Source organism: Anolis sagrei, chromosome 4, assembly GCF_037176765.1.
Source record: "Anolis sagrei isolate rAnoSag1 chromosome 4, rAnoSag1.mat, whole genome shotgun sequence".
In the NCBI taxonomy this organism is placed as follows: Eukaryota; Metazoa; Chordata; class Lepidosauria; order Squamata; family Dactyloidae; genus Anolis; species Anolis sagrei.
The window spans coordinates 190,796,156-190,815,080 of NC_090024.1; the positions used below are offsets into that span (position 1 = coordinate 190,796,156).

Here is an 18,925-nt window from a genome sequence, read left to right on the forward strand (position 1 = left end):
TCTTGTTAAGCAGGAATCCAACAGCTAAAGCATTCCCAAGAGATGAGTGTCCAACAGCGGTTCAAAAATAGCCAAAGAAGAGCCAACCTCTTTGAGAACTCCCACCCGTGAAGCAATCCATTCCACCGTTGGACAGCTCTTGTTGTCATGAAATTCTTCCTAATGCTATTAGTGGAAACTGAGGTGTGTCTGCACAACTGCTATTGTTTAGCCAAAAGATTAAATCTAGATGTGGTCAACCCTCCTGTTCAAACAGCTCCACTGGCTTCCCATAATTTTCCAGTCCCAATTCAAGATACAGGTCATCACCTGTAAAACTCTAAACGGTTTGGGACCTGCCTATCTTCGAGACCGCATCTTCCCTTACAAACCCACATGATCCCTGAGATCCTCTTGGGAGGCCCTTCTCTTGTTTCCATCTCTGACATAGGCCTGGTTAGTGGGGACGAGAGAAAGGGCCTTTTTGGTTGTCACCCTGGGCTCTGAAATCCCCTTCCCAGGGAGATCAGGCTAGCCCACTCCCTATCCACTTTTCGAAAAGATCTAAAGACATGGATGTTCCACTGTGCATTTGAGTAAACATTTCTTTTGACAATTGTCCCTTGTTAGGATCCAAAAATTTGACTATGGACTTTACTACCGTTTTATCCAGAATTGGAGCTGACCTCTTTTATATTGCTCTTATCCTTAACGCTGCTACATGCCCTATGCACTTTACTCATTGGCCCTATCCTCCAGGCTGTTGTGCACCAGGCTGTCCACCCATGTCGAGGCTTGAATTATGTTATTGCTGTTGGTTTTGATGCTTGTTTTATATTTTGTATAATGTTGTTTTATGTTGTTTGAAATTGTTGTGATGCACTCTAGAGTGCTATGTTTTAACTCTGTTATTGGGCATGGCCCCATGTAAGCCACCCAAGTCCTTTCGGGGAGATGGAGGCAGGGTATAAAAATAAAGTTGTCGTTGTCGTTATCATTATTATTGGTGTACAGAGTCCAGTTAACATTGTTTCTCTTTAATGACCTCTATGAATAGCAAAACAACCAATGAGTAGACTTGAACACATGTATCTTACGTTTAACCATTTATTTTCTGGTCTGCCACAAATATTAGAGTATTGGCCATTGATTCAAGGAAAGAAGGAATTCAGGGCTCCAGGAATACAGAATTCAAAAGGAATTGTCCAATACAAGCTTTAAAAGAAGAAAGAAGAAAGGAAAGAAGGAAGGAGAACAGAGGGGTGTGTGGGATTTTAAAACACTCCTTCCATCTCTGTAAGGACATAAAGGAAAGTCAGTCTAACTTAAGACGCCAAGCATGTTTTAAAGAATCCATTCCTGCTCAGGCTTAGGCAGAAGATGCGAAACCAACCCTATTATTGCCCATGTCATAGACGGAATAGTACTCCCTGAGGAAGACATCTCCAAGGATCCAGAGAGGCTGTCCGTTTTGGGAAGGAAGGTATGTGGCCTCAATCCCAACTGTGCAATAGCCATTTTCCTGTGAAATAATAAATAGCAAGAGATTTGGTGAGTGGGAGGCAGAAAGAAGGAAGCCCAGTGACAACAAAGGCAGATTTCATATCAGGAAACTTGTAGGCTGCTCAATGGCATACAATTACGTAACTTCCTTTGCTTACAGATCCAGTTTCATAAATGTGTGCCTTTTGGGCAATTTGCGACAAATATACATGTTTCTGCCAGCTTTTGAAGAATAAGCAAGTGTTGATTCTGTCTTTCATTGCTGCTTTCTTGCACTTTTTAATTGTGTTTTAGTAAGTAGACATGTATAGTTTGTTATTTTAGACAGTATTTTTTTTAGATATTTGTAATTTGTGGTTTTTACTGTGCATTTTATGAGGTTTGTTGGCTACTTTGAGCTGTTATGGAGAAGAGGGTGTACATCATTATAGTCATGTTACATTTATAGTATGACCTCCATATCCACAGGGGATACTTCTGGAACTTACAAGTGGGAAAAGGAAACTGTGGATAACACAGAACCCCTTTGAAGTGGATGGCTTCTGCTGGAAGTTACCATAGAATTATCCTGGAGGGGCTTTTAAATTCTTGGAGAGGTATCATTTCAAGGAATTTGCTAGATTCACCAACAGAACTCTATGGTAGCTTCTGGCAGAAACATACCATAAAATTACATGGAAAGATCTAGAAAATTTCGAAAAATCACAAATTTTGTCAAATGCTTATAGGCAAAACAGCAGGTATGGGTATTGTGTTGCACAATGAGACTTATAGTAGCAACAACAATAATAATTATAGCACCAGAAGCAATAGGGGGAAACAATTTTCTTCCTCCAAAACCCTGTCTCTAGTTCTCTTTACTGTTTGAATGCTTTAAAAAACCATCAAAAATGTTAACATGCAAGCCCATGATACGTACATTGAGGATGTAGGCAGAGGGAGGCAGAGGGAAGGAAACTCCATTGATGGTGAAGGAGATGGTGGGAAGGTTCTGAACAGTGTTGCAATTAACATACTGTGAAAGAGGAATGCAGTAAATTGTTAATTTCCCAAAGGAACAGACTTCTGGAACAATATACAACTCACAAAGATGAATTAATACAGCAGGCCTCCATGCAAAAGTCCTTGGAGACTTTGAGGTCATCTACACACACAGTATGGCCAATCTCTATTTAGAACCAGCCCCATTCATTGTGTGACTCTTTTAGCTTTTAAAAAATATAAGATCCCACCTACCTGTCCATTCTGCTGAGCACCCACCGCATTCAAGAAATTGCTCATGTACTGCTGGGGAACGGTGAGGAGAGAGGTCCCAGTATCCACAATAGCCTGGCAACCTTGACTGCACCAACCAGTCGCTTGTCCTCCAATAGAAAACCTAAAAAGGAGGGACACACTGAAAACTCCAAATGCCCGTCTTGATTGTATCATGGGTGAAAATAATACTGTACATACTCGAGTATGAGCCTAGTTTTTCAGCCCTTTTTTAAGGCTTATGCTCAAGTCAAGGTTGTTATTATTATTATTATTATTATTATTACATTTATCATTTTATTATTATTACATTTATTATTTTACTCTATTATTACTGTTATTACATTTCCAATATTTTTCTCTATTATTATTATTATTATTACTACTACTACTACTACTACTACTACTACATTTATTATTTTGCTCTCTCTATTATTATTGGCAGAATACGTAAGCACATTTTACATTGAAGAAGGTTAGACTAATGGTTTAATCAGAGTTGGACAGTCGTATCTTAAATTACAGTTTGATGTAAATATTCAAAAACATTTAACCTACTGATGCCTCAATTAATGTAATTGTATTGGTATCTATTTTTATTTTGAAATTTACCAGAAGCTTCTGCATTTCCCATCCTCAGCTTATACATGAGTCAATCCGTTTTCCCAGGGGGTTTTTTTGGTGGTAAAATTAGGTGCCTTGGCTTATATTTGGGTCGGCTTATACTCAAATATATACGGTATTCCAATCCTGATGCATTGGAAACTAGGAGATGTCACAGGGATATGTATTCCCCATGAAATATGGATCAAGTAACTGGGGATAACTGATTCAAACACCAGGAAGACCAATTTCACTGGCATTCTTACTTATTGGTCAGCTGCATGTCATGCTTTATCTACTTATTGCTTAATAGTAATTCCTTGATCTTTGTATACAGTGTACTCTTCCTTAGGGGAGTTGTTGTCTTTCTAGAGTGGAGCCACAAACACCTTTCATTATGTAATAATAAAAAGTTGAGATAAAGCTGGTAAACTGGCTGGGATTTCTGGGAGTTGTAGGCCAAAATACCTGGAGACCCACAGGTTGAGAACCACTGCACTAGAGTGTGCACATTTTCTGAAGGCAAAGACACAGGGCCCTTCCACGCAGCCATATGGCCCAGAATATCAAGGCAGAAAATCCCACAATATACATTTTGAACTGGGTTATCTGAGTCCACACTGTCACATATTCCAGTTCAAAGCAGATAATGTGGGATTTTATTCATCTGTGTGGGAGGGGTCATAGTAACATCAGAAGAGGTCAACTTAATCCTGACCTTCTGATTCTAGGGCTATAATATTAATATCACTTTCTTTGAAGAAATCCCAGAGAAGCTTATATTACAAGTATTTTGACAATAATTTTATCAGTTTGTCTTCCTTTCTAAGCATGCCTTGAAAGTTCAGGTTGAAATTGAAGTAGGCTTTCATATGAACTCAGAATTTGAGCCTTCTGCAAACAATCAGGGAAATTCTTCACATTATCCTTGTATATATTTTTGCTGAATAAGGTCTACTCACTCTTGAATTCCAATCTGCCAATAAAGTTCTTGGGTGACGGGAGCCCAGTAGATCTGTCCAGAGTAAAGACGAGTATCTACACCTCCAAACGTGACCTCACCACCATATTGTGAGGTTGGTTGGCTGCAAACGCAAAAAGTAGGTTAAGCATTCATAGTTTACCAACTGTTCAGGAATCTTAGAAATAAAGCACATAGTACAGGCAGTCTCAAAGTTACAAACATCTGATTTACAGATGACTCATAGTTAAGAACAAGGGTAAGACAAAGGTAGTGAAAGAAATCTACCCCTAGGAAGGGAAATTCACTCTGAAAGAGTTATCATTCGGGGAAAAATGTCCCCACTGAAACTTTATCTCCAATCCTTGTTCCATAAAAAGTGAAATTTTTGAAAATCCTATTATCACAGGGACAGAAAGTGAGGTAAAGTCTTCTGGACAGGAGCACAGACAACAAAACAGACACAATTCAGGTGTTAACTCTTCCCTGTGCTATCCAAATTACACACATACATATATCTGGCTGGAGTTACACTTACAATGTATTTGTTCCTACTTACGTACAAATTCAATTTAAGAACAAAACCTACAGAACCTATCTTGTTTGTAACTTGGGGACTGCCTATATAAAGGAATTGTGTATGAGGTGTGTGTGTGTAAACAGAGGCCCCTTCTACAGATTATCTGCTTTGAACTGGATTATATAACAGTTTAGAAAGATATAACCCAATTCAAAGCAGATAATCTGGATTATATGGCAGTGTAGAAGGGGCCTAAGACCCCATGTACACTGCCATATAATTCAGTTTCTGATCCCAGATTACCTACTTTGAACTGGATTATACACATATAATCTAGTTCAAAGCAGATAATTTGGGATCAGATGCTAGATTATATGGCAGTGTGGATACGGCCTAGGTTACTTTTAAGAAATGTAAGAATATCTGTGTTGAATAGGCAGTCATTTCTAAATTCAACTAATACTTGGAATAATTAGAAGCATATCAGCTTTTTAGTGAATCTCATATTTTCAAAAAAGAGATGAGAAAATTTTATTATTATCTTTGTTAAACTATTAATGAAGGAGTAGTGATATTAGTCTCTTACAGCATAAAAAGCCTGAAAGAAGTGGGAGAAGAGAAAGGAAATGAGGCACCAACATTAGACTTTTTTTATGATGAGGAGACGTAGAGCTGTGTGTCATCAGCTTGGTGATGATACTCATTTACTAATGAGTTCACACATTAGCTTCATGCGGAAATTATACAGCACAAGGCATAATATGTTGGGAAAGAAAGCTTGTGTTCCTTACCGACTCAGGTAGAAGCTAAAGATTGGCTCTGATAGCAAGTTTTCCTGCAGCATCCCCTCTAATGCAGTAGTAGCACCACCAACTGCCAGAGAGGGGTAGGCCATGCCCAGAATACCATCAAACTCTGCATAAATGAAGTTAGCACCAGGTTCGTTTTTACTCAGACCAAACTCTTGCTTAGTGACGACAATGTTCTGCAGCTAAAAAGATGGAGAGAAAATGTCAGAAAGAGTTAAAAGATTAAAATATCTCCAGATTCTGCAGGCAAATTTTACCATTCTAATGGGGGGGGGGGGGGTGTTGCTGCAAATTATATTCCAAATGAGTTTTTCTAGGGTGTATTTTCAACTGAAGGTGTTCATCATCATTATGATCTGCTTGTGAGACTCCAGAAATACCTTGCTGGTTATTGTTGGAGACAGGTTGAGCATGAAGAGTTGAGACATGGAATTTTGCCCAAATTCTTCTCCTAATATTGTATATTTGATAGTTGATACGTAGTACAATTTAGTATCTGGTAGTATTTGAGGGCTAGCATGCAAACGTAGCCTCTGAGAGCACTTGATACATAGCATATACTGATAGCAATTTTGTAATTATTGTTGTTTTCTGCTGCTCCAAAGACTAGGACACAGACCAATGGATCAATTTAAACATCAGGATGGTAAGCACAGTAGAATATGCTGCTGGGGAGTGTGGTGGGGTCCCTTTCTCTGGAGGATTTTAAGCAGAGGCTAGATGGCCGTCTGTTAGGAATGCTTTGATTGTGTGTTACTTCTGCATGGCAGGGGCTTGGCCCTTGTGGTTTCTTCCTGTTCTATGATTCTGCAATATCCAACAGCTAATAAGTAATAAAAATTCGTATTTGATTCCTGAGAAAACTTAATAAAAGCCAGCTAGTCAATTCTACAATTCAAATGCAAAAAGTGAGTGTGGAACTTCATATTCAAAAGTTGAGCTTAAATTTGAGAGAAATAGGCAGCTTTCATAAGTTTGTTCTCTGAACAGCCTTGACCTCAAGTTTGTAAGGCTGCATCTTACATGTTAACTGGGACAAATAACACTGGCATTCAGAGTCAAATTTCATACTATGCTAAAGCAGGCAACATGCAGCTAAAGATCACATGTTTATTATTCTAAAATAAGCATGTGCAGTCCTGATTTGGAGAAATTTCAATTCTCCATCAGCCATATGCACTGATCTAATCCAATTAGTGGCCAGGTGTACTTATTTTAGCATTTAAAAATGTGATATGTAATTTCCTACTGCATGTACAGTTCAGTCTTAAATTGTAAAGCCCATGGCACTCTGCAAACAAAGGATGTCCATTAACAAAAATATAATGTGAGGACTATTTTCTAGCATTAAGAAAAGAACCATAGAAGCACTTACTGTCAAAGTGTCATAGCCAAAAAATCCTGCAAGGTTTCCACTGCCATACTCCAGATAGAAGGTCTGCCCATTGGTGGAGTAGGTAGAAGACTGGCTGGGGTTGAATCTGGCATGACGGGCTAGTGGAAAAATATAGTAAAATCTATTTACTATAATTGTGCCCTACCTTTCCAAAAGGTTCAAAACAAATAACCACAAGCTACAAGCATTTCATTATCCCTCCGCGTTGTCCAGTCTTCGCCAGTGTAATATGAACCATTTTAAAGCCACACCAGATGCACTCAATGCTTCCATAAAATAAATAGTAATTTGTGACTAGGATGCATTTGTGACTCAATGGGCAAGAAACCGATATACCCTAAGACAGAGATCATATTTAATACGAACTGAGAGATATGTGTCAAAATCTTGTATTGTTTTTATTAGACTTTTATATTAATTGTATCTATTGTCTACAAAAGAGAGACTGCCAAATACAGAGTAGGTAAGTTTTGCCAGCAATATTCTCTCAATGAAAGCTACTGTGTTAATTAGTGTTCCATCTCAATCTCAAAGGGCTCCAAGATCAAAGCCCATGCTTGCAAGCAACTGCGATAATGACTGGTTCTAGATGGAGTCAGATGTGAACTTGCCTGACCATCCTTACCAACACCAATATATATTATTTGCAGCATTAACAATAGTATGCCTATTGCCTAATACACACATGCTTAGTTAAATACTGCTGACTTTTTAATGATTTTTTTGACTTGTGACAATTTATTTTGATGAATTTGCTTATATGTCTCAGTTGATGGCTAGGCTAAAATTTGTTCTCATAGAAATCACTGCTGGGGAGACAGGGTTTAAAAGGAACCTCAAAATCTGGCTTTTCCGCTTCGCCTTTGGTGAGTAGGTGCACAGTATGATATTTTGCACCCCTCAACGTTTTCTGCCAATGAAGTTTGTGCCTCCAAATAGGATGTTCAGCCTCACAACCCTGTGTGTTTTATGAGTTTCATATAAATGCTCTGCTCCTATTTTATCTCATCATAATTTGTTAACTGTTTTTATCCTGAATATGTGGCCCACCCATTGTTATCACTACTGTGATTGTGTTTATTGAAATGTTTATTTTATGATTTTTTTCCTTTTTAAGGTCACTTTGATGATGTTGTTGTTGTCTGTTGTATATGTTTTGATTTTATTGCTGTGTTATGTTGTCTGGGCTTGGCCCCATGTAAGCCGCTCCGAGTCCCCATCGGGGAGATGGTGGCAGGGTAGAAATAAAGTTTATTATTATTACTTATTGGGACTACCAACCTTATCATACCTACAGCGGCCAGCAGCAGTGGTACTCTGCTTCACTGTAGGGTGTAGGGAATCCAGTGCCCCATGCTCCGCATCACCCAGATCCAAGGGAGGACAATCATAGGGGGGGGGGGATGCGTGGTGTGCATGGCTTCCCCCACAGACTGTATGGTAACATGGGAGCTCTCTCATGTTGCCCTGCCTGCGGCATGTGCCAGATCTGCCTTCCTTCACCCATGGAGCCAGCATGGTGTCATGCAATGGGAGCTGGCCAGCTCCGTGGGTGATCTGGACTAAAATCAGGTCATGCCATCGATTTTAGCCCAAGATGATGAGGTCAAAAGTAAGCCAAACGGGGGTAACTGTTCTCTTTCCTACTGTTCCAAGAAAACCATGGTGGCTCAATGGGTTAAACTCACTTGCCAGCTGAACTGCTGACCAGAATGTGTCACCATCCTGTGGGAGGCTTCTCTCATGTCCCCCCATGGGAATCTGCAAGACAGGCTGAGCTTCCATCTGTCAGCTTCAGCTTCCCATGGGGGGACATGAGAGAAGCCTCCCACAGGATGGTGACACATCTGGGCATCCCCTTGGCAATGTCTCTGCAGACAGCCAATTCTCTCACACCAGAAACAACTTGCAGTTTCTCAAGTTGCTTCTGTCATGATAACAAAACAAACTTTCCTGATGCACTTCGTAATGTTGCTAATTGCCACCGTTTACTCGTATTGTCATTAATTCTAGGCCAATGGTTCTCAACCTGGGATCCCCAGATGTTTCTGGCCTACAACTTCCAGAAATCCCAGAGAGTTTACCAGTTGTTAGGATTTCTGGGAGTTGAAGGCCAAAAACATCTGGGAACCCCAGGTTGAGAACCACTGTTCTAGGCCTTTTGTCAGCAGATTATTAAACATGTAGTAGAAGTGATGCAATTTACAAGTATATGCTCAGATTAAGCTTGGGGAGAAGTGCAGGTTTATAAATAAAATTCTATTATAAATGAGGCACACAGTTAGTTCTGAACTTTTCTGCAGCTAATCAGAAGATGACCTCCAGTTTACAGCCTTAGCAGCTAGCACACTTATATTGATAGCTGAGAGAACTAGTGTCCCTGAGCAACAGAAATCCAATAAAGTGCAGCAATTATTCCTAACAAAGAAACATCAGTGCTGAAATTTCACATGTATTCCTAGCCTGTTCCTGGCTAGCCATAATACATCAACTGTAATACTTTCACAGCTTTTCCCATACAGACAGAGAAGATTATTAGCTGATGTGGTAGATGGAGATGTCTTATTGTTCAAAACACCTGCTCTATATTGCACAGCATTTCTATCATTTTCTGTTTGTTTATATACTTCCTGTTCAATAAAATCACAGAGACCAAAGATTGTATCTAGAAGTTCCTGTATATGGTAAATATTCCAAAAAGACCCATGTTCAGTGTTACTGAAGCAATAATTTTATGGAGCTGCATTCCAATATCAGGCTTCATTGTAGCTGCAGTTAGATAAAACTGTATAAAAAGTTGGGGTCTGGTTACTTACTGCATGCCTCGGTATTGCAATAGATGGAAGGAACCCAGAGATTGGACGAGCCAGTGTCGAACAGCACCAGGAAGTTCTGAGCTGGAGTTCCAATGCCGATTTGCCCATAGTACGATGCCTAGAAGAAAAGGAAAACCACAGTGTGGATTCCAAAAAGGTGCTTGCATGAATTTAGCACTTCAGCATTACATGCAAGAGCTGCAGGCTTGGGTCATTAAAATCATTAAAAAAAAGTGCTTGTTGTTGCTCTTGCCTTTCATCCTTTCAGAAGCCCAGGATATATTTTTTTTACTTGGGACAGAGAGAGCAGGGATAATATGATGACAAAAGTTACACCCAAGATCCAATAGGGGATCAGGAGTGGGAGGGTATGGAACTACATCTAGAGTAGAGGGCCAATTACCAGTATCTTGGAAAAACTGTAATTTCCTCAGAGGATTGATGAAATTGGCAGCTCCCCACTCTCATTCCAATGAAGAATCACATGTGATGATTCATCAGGAGACCATTCACATTACAGAATTATAGAACTATTATTCCACAGTAATTGCCATGATTCCATCCTATGGAATCCTGTGGTTTATAGTTTGGTGAAGTACTGGAGTATTTTGGATAAGAATGATAAATACTCTTCCCTAAACTGAAAGTCCCAAAATGTCAGCTAAACGTAGAATATTAGCATTATAATTCTGTAGTGCAAATGGGTCAGATCACACACACAGTTCTCTCCTTCCTATTCAAATAACATGCTTTGACTTTTTTTTAATGTCAAGAACAACTTGAGAAACTGCAAGTCACTTCTGGTGTGAGAGAATTGGCCAACTGCAAGGATGTTGCCCAAGGGGTGCCCAGATGTTTTACCATCCTATGGGAGGATTCTCTCATGTCCCCTCATGAGAAGCTGGAGCTGACACACAGGAGCTCACCCTGCTCCCTGGATTCGAACCGCCAATCTTTCAGTCAGCAGTCCTGGTGGCACAAGGCTTTAACCCACTGTGCCACCGGAGGCTCCATGCTTTGACTGATCTCATAGTAGATCCTTCCTCCCAATCCCTCTGATATTCCCCTATGTCACTGTTTCTGGATTGGGACTCCAAACAGGGTAGCTGGAACTGTCCCCATACCTCCTCTCCTGGGGACACACCTGTCTTTCTGACTTTGCTTGTGTCCCTCAGGCCTTGTCTCTCTAATATATGCCTCTATTTCTTCCGTCCCCTCACCTCTCCCGGCCACATGCCTGCCTCCCTGTCTTCCCTTAAAAATCTCATATGTTAAAAGTGGTCATGAGTGAAGTAACCTTCATAATCTCTGTCTTATCAAGGTAATAGAATATTTCTGTTCCTGTGGAGCTGTGCAATTCTGACATTTAAATAAACAAAAAAGAAGGAAACAATAATGTGAAAGTGGAAAACATGAAAGAATCAACCTGGAACCAGAATATTATTTGAGAACACAGAAATTCTAGACCACTCTGACAACTATCGTGTCAGACTACACAGTGGAGCCATTGAAATCCACAAGCATGTGGACAATTTCAACAGAAAGGAGGAAACCACGAAAAAGAACAAAATCTGGTTTCCAATGTTTCCAAATATCAGACTCAAGACAGTAAATAAAGAACACCACTCAGAATCAGAGAATTCCAGACAGTAAACAAAAAGTTCCTGTTAACACCTCCCAAACAAAGGATGTCTCTAGGCAACAAAGCCCAGACTACCTCTATACAGATACCCTCACCGATTGACTTGGCAGCTTCAAGGTTACTCAGTGCTACAGAATTGTGCAACATTCACAATTGCTGCAACAGACAAGGGTTCTTTCTCCCACCTTGGACATTCCACAGAACCTCTGAAAATACCAGCCATAGATGCAGATGAAATATCATGAGAGAATACTACTGGAACATGGCCATACATCCTGAAAACTTCACAGCAATCCATTAAAGACTTTGCTGAGGAATCTTATCATAAAGGGAATGTCGTTTTCTGACTGGCAGTAGGAGAGTCAATCAATAAGAAAACTCAGCCCAAGGAGCACATTACTGGCACAGCTGATTCAATGCATATGAGAGTATGATCACATATCAAAAGCTGTGCCTCTGACACATACCAAAAAATAAAGGATGTGTGAAGACAATTTGGAATCCGTCTTACAAAAGCTACTGGATGCACAGCCTTTGCATTCAAGTTCTTATATGTTGTAGCCAAAATGAGCAGTGCATCATGTGAGCATACCCATAGGGATTTGTATGCAAAAGGTGTCAGAGACAGGTTGTTTTCCTTTGTAACTACGTTTTTGTGTGACTCTGCTTTGGTGAGAAAAATAAATCTTTGTTAGACAGAACGTAACAGACATGAAAACCAGGAAAGAAAGAGGGCCTCACATCCATGTATGCCATTGGTTCATAAGCAACATTGTACTCATTGAAGAGGTACTTCATGGCAGGATCATGATTATGATGTTTCAGATAATCTTCCAGCACACCTTTCTCTTTCATCATCTCCCGAATAGACGTGCCCTTTTTCAGAGGGACTCTGCAAGGAATTAAAAAGTAGATTGTAGGTTAAAGTGTGTGTGTGGCAGGGGAGGTCACATGTTCTATTTAAACATCCCTTGGATAATATTCATCATGACCAGATGAATATGAACAGAGTAGGAGCTCCTGGTGGAGCAATGAGTTAAACCCTTGCACAAGCAGGACTGCTGAACAAAAAGTCAGCAGTTTGAATCCAAGGAGCAGGGTGAGCTCCCATCTGTCAGCTCCAGCTTCTCATGCTGAGACATGAGAGAAGCCTCTCACATGATGGTAAAATATCTGGTGTCCCCTGGGCAGATGGCCAATTCTCTCACACCAGAAGCAACTTGCAGTTTCTCAAGTTGCTCCTGACATGAAAAAAAATCATGACTAGACAAATGGCCACAAATCAAATGTGATCATGTTTGCTTACACTGCAGCATTGTAACTGGAATTGTTCTTCACATTTGATCAAGGAAAAATTATTGCTTCCCATTTACTTTTTCTTCTCCCTTAGAAATGACACCACATGCTCTCTCACTTATGCCAAACCAAGCAATGACTTTCCCAGTTTCTCACATTATTTTTTTCCATGTTGTCACCTTGTTTTATCATTAAAAATGTAACTCGTTGTTTTAGGTTTGCGGCATAGTCCTGAATGATCCCTGCATATGCAGGCAAATGTATTGCCTTATGTGAAAAGGGCTTGACAACACTGTTGTCTCTTCCTGTATAGCAGACCTTTCAATGTAGATTTTCGTACCATATGTCAGCAAAGGACAATTATGTCATTGCGAATGGTTGTATGAATCTATTCCTGTGTACTAATCTATCATTTACTTTCCAATGAATGTTCAAAAATTGCATTTTTATATTATTTTATAAACAAATATTGCATCTTGTTTTGATTTGTGTCATATTGATCCAAAATGAATCCAACCTTGGCCAAATTGTTAATAGTGACTTTGCTTATCTGAAAATGAAACAAATTTTGATGGCAGTACCTATAATCTGTAAAATATTATTTGATATAAAATTCCATAAAAATTAATCAAGGGGCCTACTGTCCCTCCAAAAGCTGAAGTTTTCTGATAAGTCTCCAGCTTGCACAAAATAATTATCCTAAGTGGAAACTTCAAGTGTGGTCAAAACAGCGCATAAATGTAAATATTAGAGCAAAAACACAGAGCTCTAATATGTTTATTTGGAAAGAATTCAATGCAGTTGAGTCTCAAACCCCATGCCATCCCCTTAAATAACATACCCAGTTGATTACTTTGTGATTAAGACCATTGATTTGCAGACAGACAGATACACACTTTACACATTATTTTACTAATAATTATGAATACTCTGCAAGAGCACTTACGTCACCAATCCCTCTGAAAGCTGGAAGCAAGCCAGCATCAACATCAACCACCTCATGATGCCTGGTTTCTTCCACAGACAACACCTAAAGAGTTTCTTGGACCCCAGCAGAACCTGCCCTGATGATTTGATTCTTCAGCCTTTGCTTTTATACCCTGGATATTTGCACTCTTAAAATTAATTGGTTCACATTGCCTATAGTGCCTTCATTCACTATATAAACACCCTTAAGTGTGTTTAAATGTTCTCATTTTATTGACCTTCAATTAAAAGCAATAGTCATGTTTATAAAGAGATTAAGATCCGATAAGGTACAATACATGCACTGATAGGAAAAGGAGAAAATTGGGGTTATCAGGTAATAGAATGATATGGTCAGTGTTTTCCACCTGTGGCAAATATTGTGCGTACTTTTCAATGGGAGGAACTTGGTTGAAACAAAGTTTTCATGATATCACTATCTACCAGTACAATCTATGTAATGAAATGGATAATATGTTCAAACCAAAATCATAGATTTGACAAAGGCAAATATTCATGTCCTCTTAAAGAAGAAAATATGATTTTGTCCACTGTGAACTGAACCAACCCAGTTGGCACTTTCTAGACCAGTGGTGCTCAACCTGTGGGCTCCCAAGTATTTTGGCCTACAACTCCCAGAAATCCCAGCCAGTTTACCAGCTGTTAGGGTTTCTGGGACTTAAAGGCCAAAACATCTGGAAACACACAGATTGAGAACCACTGTTCTAGACAAATGTACAGAATCTTAAGTGACCAGTTGCACACCTATTAAACTGCACTTCCATTTACTATTGCTGGAAAGGAGGAAGTCTCAAAAACACTGAAAAATACTATATACATCAAAACTATACATGTACTCATTTCAAAATTAATTCTTCTGTGTGAAGGAGCCTTAATAAGAATAAGAATAAGAATAAGTAAAGCAAGCTGTCGAAGAAGAAAAATATGCCCTGGCAGAATATGTCAAGGAAAGCCAAGAACCTGCTTTAATTGAAGTGAATAATCAGAAACTTCTCAAAGCACAGCAGACAAAGAGTTAGTACAAGAAAACTGCACTCCAAACCAGAGCTGCCAGCTGGCACAACAAAGCATTGCATGGGCAGTTCCTCGACAAAATTGAAGGAAAGGTTGACAAGAAGAAGACCTGGTTATGGCTCACAAATGGAACCCTGAAGAAGGAGACAGAAGGCCTGATTCTTGCAGCCCAGGAGTAAGCCATCAGAACCAATGCAGTTAAGGCCAGGATCGAAAAATCAGCTGATGACCCAAAATGCAGAGTGTGCAAGGAAGCTGATGAAACCATGGACCATATCCTCAGCTGTTGCAAGAAAATCGCACAGATGGACGACAAACAAAGACACAACTCTGTGGCCCAAATGATTCACTGGAACTTATGTCACAAGTACCACCTCCCAGCAGCAAAGAATTGGTGGGATCATAAACCCGCAAAAATCATGGAAAATGAACATGCAAAAATACTCTGGGACTTTCAAATCCAGACTGACAAAGTTTTGGAATACAACACGGCAGACATCACAATTGTGAAAAGAAAAAAGTCTGGATTATTGATGTCACCATACCAGGTGACAGTCACATTGAGGAAAAACTATCAAGACCTCAAGATCGAACTGCAAAGGCTCAAGCATAAACCAGTACAGGTGGTCCCAGTGGTCATCGGCACACTAGGTGCTGTGCCAAAAGATCTCAGCCGGCATTCGGAAACAATAAACATCCACAAAACCATGATCTGTCAACTGCAAAAGGCCACTTTACTTGGATCTGCGCACATCATTCGAAAATACATCACACAGTCCTAGATGCTTGGGAAGTGTTCAACTTGTGATTTAGTGATACGAAATCCAGCATATAGATCTTATTTGCTGTGATATACTGTGCTTTTGTTTCAATAAGAATAAGAATAAGAATAAGAATAACTTTATTTGCATATCGCCCTGTCTCCCCAAAGGGACTCAGGGCCATTTCCAACATGTAAGGCAAACATTCAATTGCTGGAAAGAAACCATATTAACAATTATATCAAAATAAACACCTTTGACAAAATAAGAGGGAGAAAACATGGAGGCAGTGACAGACTTTGCATTTCTAGGCACAAAGATTACTGCAGATGCAGACTGCAGCCAGGAAGACGTTTACTTCTTGAGAGGAGTAACCTATGGATGTGAGAGCTAGACCATAAGGAAGGCTGAACGAAGAAAGATCAATGCTTTTGAACTGTGATGTTGGAGGAAATTTTTGAGAGTGCCTTGGACAGCAAGAAGATCAAACCAGTCCATAAACCAGGAAATAATGCCCAACTGCTCACTGGAAGGAAAGATATTAGAGGCAAAGATGAAGTACTTTGGCCACATCATGAGAAGAAAGCTTGGAGAAGACAATGATCCTGGGAGAAAGGGAAGGAAAAAGGAAGAGGGGTCAACCGAGTCTAAGATGGATGGTATCCTTGAAGTGACTGGCTTGACCTTGAATGAGCTGGGAGTGGCATCAGCCAACAGGGAGCTCTGGTGTAGGCTGGTCCATGAGGCCACTAAGAGTTGGAAGTGACTGAACGAATGAGCAACAGCAGATAAAATAACAACTGAAAACATCATAATTTTTTAAAATTACATTAAAATAAAATATTAAAAACCGCTCTCATTGTAGCTTGCCACCAGGACAGCAGGGCCTTCCCCATGGCCATTCTGGCTTAACTGGGAAGAAGCAAGCTCCAGCTGAGTGAGAAGGCCCTCTCTTTCTTTCCCACCAACAAAGTTTGCGATGGAGGTGGGACTGAGAGAAAGGCCTCTCTTGAAGAACTCAGGGACTGGGCAGGTTTATACAAGGAGATGTGGTCAGCCAAATAGACTGGACCTGACTGTATGGGGCTCTAAAGGTCATAATCTGCACTTTGAATTGCACTTGAAAACAAACTGGCGGCTAGCCCTTATCAGTACCAATGCCACACACAGCAAAGGGACAGATCAAAAATTGTCCATCAAAGTGAGCAATGAAAGCTATCGGTCACTAGGAGGATAAACAACTGGAAAAAAAATCTGCAGTAGTTTTTCAAAGGGCAAATAGGCAGTAAAGTCCTTTAGGGCACTGGAGTTTTACCAGGTAACATATCAAACAAAGCCACATGTCCGGCCATTAGTTATGTAAAAGAAGGGAAAGACCTAGTGGATACAAAATCACGCACAGACATTTTGTAATTCAGTTTATGAAATCCCTAAAATAGGAGCCAAAAGTAAGAGAAAATCTCCCTTCCCTCCCTGACCTATTCCAGCACAATTGAAACAAAACAGAAAGAACGATTGGAATACCAAGACAAATCAAAATTGAATCCTCAACAGGTCCTAGAGATCTAGATTAAGATTTTTAAAAGAACACTTGAATATTGAATTCAGACATAACAGAGTTAATGTTAGTGGTATATAACATTATTTTATAGTGGGACAATAACTATCAGGTAGGACAGAAATGCATTTTTGTTTTAACAGTAAATATAATTTGTATATTTTGATAAATTAATTGACAACACATAGTTAGCATCCAATAATTGCTTTTTAAAGTTTGATTTGGAATCCAAACCAAATAAGGCCCTGGCGAGATCTGCACCCTGCTGGGACTCTGTAACCACTTTTCTTGTTTATCTCACCAATTGAAAACTGTGAACAGTTATGAAAGTTAATTTTGTTACAGGCTAGGAAAAAATAGTTCTAAGAAGGAAATTGGTATTGTTTTGTTGCCTCTAGTCAGAATACATGCCCATAGTGCAAACCATTTGTTCTCAAATTCTTCATTATTATTTATCAGAACTTATCATTTTAAGACCCAGAAAGTCACTGAAGACTGGAATCATAAAGATTTTGGAAGAATTGTCTGTTCTCTTGCACTGTTTAAACTGTAAGATAAAAGTAAAGGTTTCCCCTGACATTAAATCTAGCCATGTCCAACTCTGGGGGGTGGTGCTCATCGCCATTTCTAAGCCGAAGAGCCAGTGATCTCCATAGATGCCTCCAAGTCCATGTGGCCAGCATGACTGCATGGAGCACTGTTACCTTCTTGCAGAAGTGATACCTATTGATATACTCACACTTGCATATTTTCGAACTGCTAGGTTGGCAGAAGCTGGGGCTAACAGTGGGAGCTCACCCCATTACCCAGACTTGCCAACCTTTTGATCAGCAAGTTCAATAGCTTGGCGCTTTAACCCACTGTGCAATCGGGGAGCACATTTAAACTGCACTATTTAAAATTATCTGTAAGCGTTCATGCAACCCATACTATAAGCAGCAGTTTGGAGCATTATAACAGTAGAATGTATTTCCATGTAGAAATGGATTCCAAGAGAATGAATTAAACACAATTTGATGCAGGCTATCTATCCAAGTTAATAAACCTAAAGCTTCTATACAAATTTAATTCAGAAATGGTGACTGAGACTTTGTCATGCCTTCTCTTGCTCTTTGCATTCTCCTATTATTCTCTGTCATACTTCCATCTCTTCCTTTCCTATTTGCTTCACCAATCTCTTCCTTTCCTGTTTGTTGCTGCCCCTCTACTTGTCCTCTGAAGATACTGCAGCTATACAAAGCCTTAGTTGTTACTAAGCAATAGCAAGTAAGGCTTTGTGCCTTAGTTGCTACAATGTTGCCTGTGTTGGCAGTGGTGTGGTTGCTGCAGCACTACAAGGAAGAAATCAGGTGAGCATGTAGGTAGCAGGATCAGCAATGGTGGTGTAGCCCCAAAATGAGTCCGCTTCCTGGCATGTGAACTCCAGATGTGAGATGGAGGCAGAATCAGAGATTAATGTATTGCTTCTTGATCAAGGAAGGATGTCAGGGAAACCAGAGTCCCAGATCTGACATGTTCTTCTGTTTTTGGCAATCAATATCACTATGTAACAAAACTAGGGGGAAAATCTGTTCCTGGTTTGAAAATGTTATTTCCTGTTTTATTGTGTGGTACATACTTTGAAAGTAGTTGTTATATACCAGAAACTTTATTGTGTGGCTAACAAAAACTATGTTGAATTGACTGAGGCTATATGAGATATTCATTAAAAAAAACGATAACAAAAGGTGCAGCAGGATGTCCTGCAAAAACAAAGTTTTTGCAGTTTAATAAAAAATTTTCATGTTTTTATGATAGAACCATTTAGGAAATGACATTTATAACCC

General features: G+C 39.7%; 1 protein-coding gene across 1 annotated transcript; it reads right to left on the bottom strand.

Annotated features, from left to right (window-relative positions):
• Nucleotides 1-1,072: 1,072 nt before the first annotated feature.
• LOC132773677 (gastricsin-like) lies at nucleotides 1,073-13,781 on the bottom strand. The gene is made up of 9 exons (XM_060773065.2): nucleotides 13,726-13,781; nucleotides 12,225-12,375; nucleotides 9,842-9,959; nucleotides 7,005-7,123; nucleotides 5,612-5,811; nucleotides 4,302-4,424; nucleotides 2,719-2,860; nucleotides 2,402-2,497; nucleotides 1,073-1,501 (listed from the first exon to the last, which is right to left on the bottom strand). The coding sequence occupies exons 1-9, from the start codon at nucleotides 13,779-13,781 to the stop codon at nucleotides 1,349-1,351; spliced, it is 1,158 nt and encodes a 385-aa protein (XP_060629048.2). The 3' UTR covers nucleotides 1,073-1,348.
• Nucleotides 13,782-18,925: the final 5,144 nt, after the last annotated feature.

Bases quoted from the DNA above. Each gene is read 5' to 3' on its own strand.
- LOC132773677 (XM_060773065.2), bottom strand. From the start codon at position 13,781: ATGAGGTGGTTGATGTTGATGCTGGCTTGCTTCCAGCTTTCAGAGGGA. The intron at 9,960-12,224 runs GTGAGGCCCTCT...CTTTTCTTCTAG, and splicing joins AACCAATGGCATACATGGAT to GCATCGTACTATGGGCAAAT. The intron at 2,861-4,301 runs GTGAGTAGACCT...CCTCCTTTTTAG, and splicing joins TGGCAGATTGGAATTCAAGA to GTTTTCTATTGGAGGACAAG.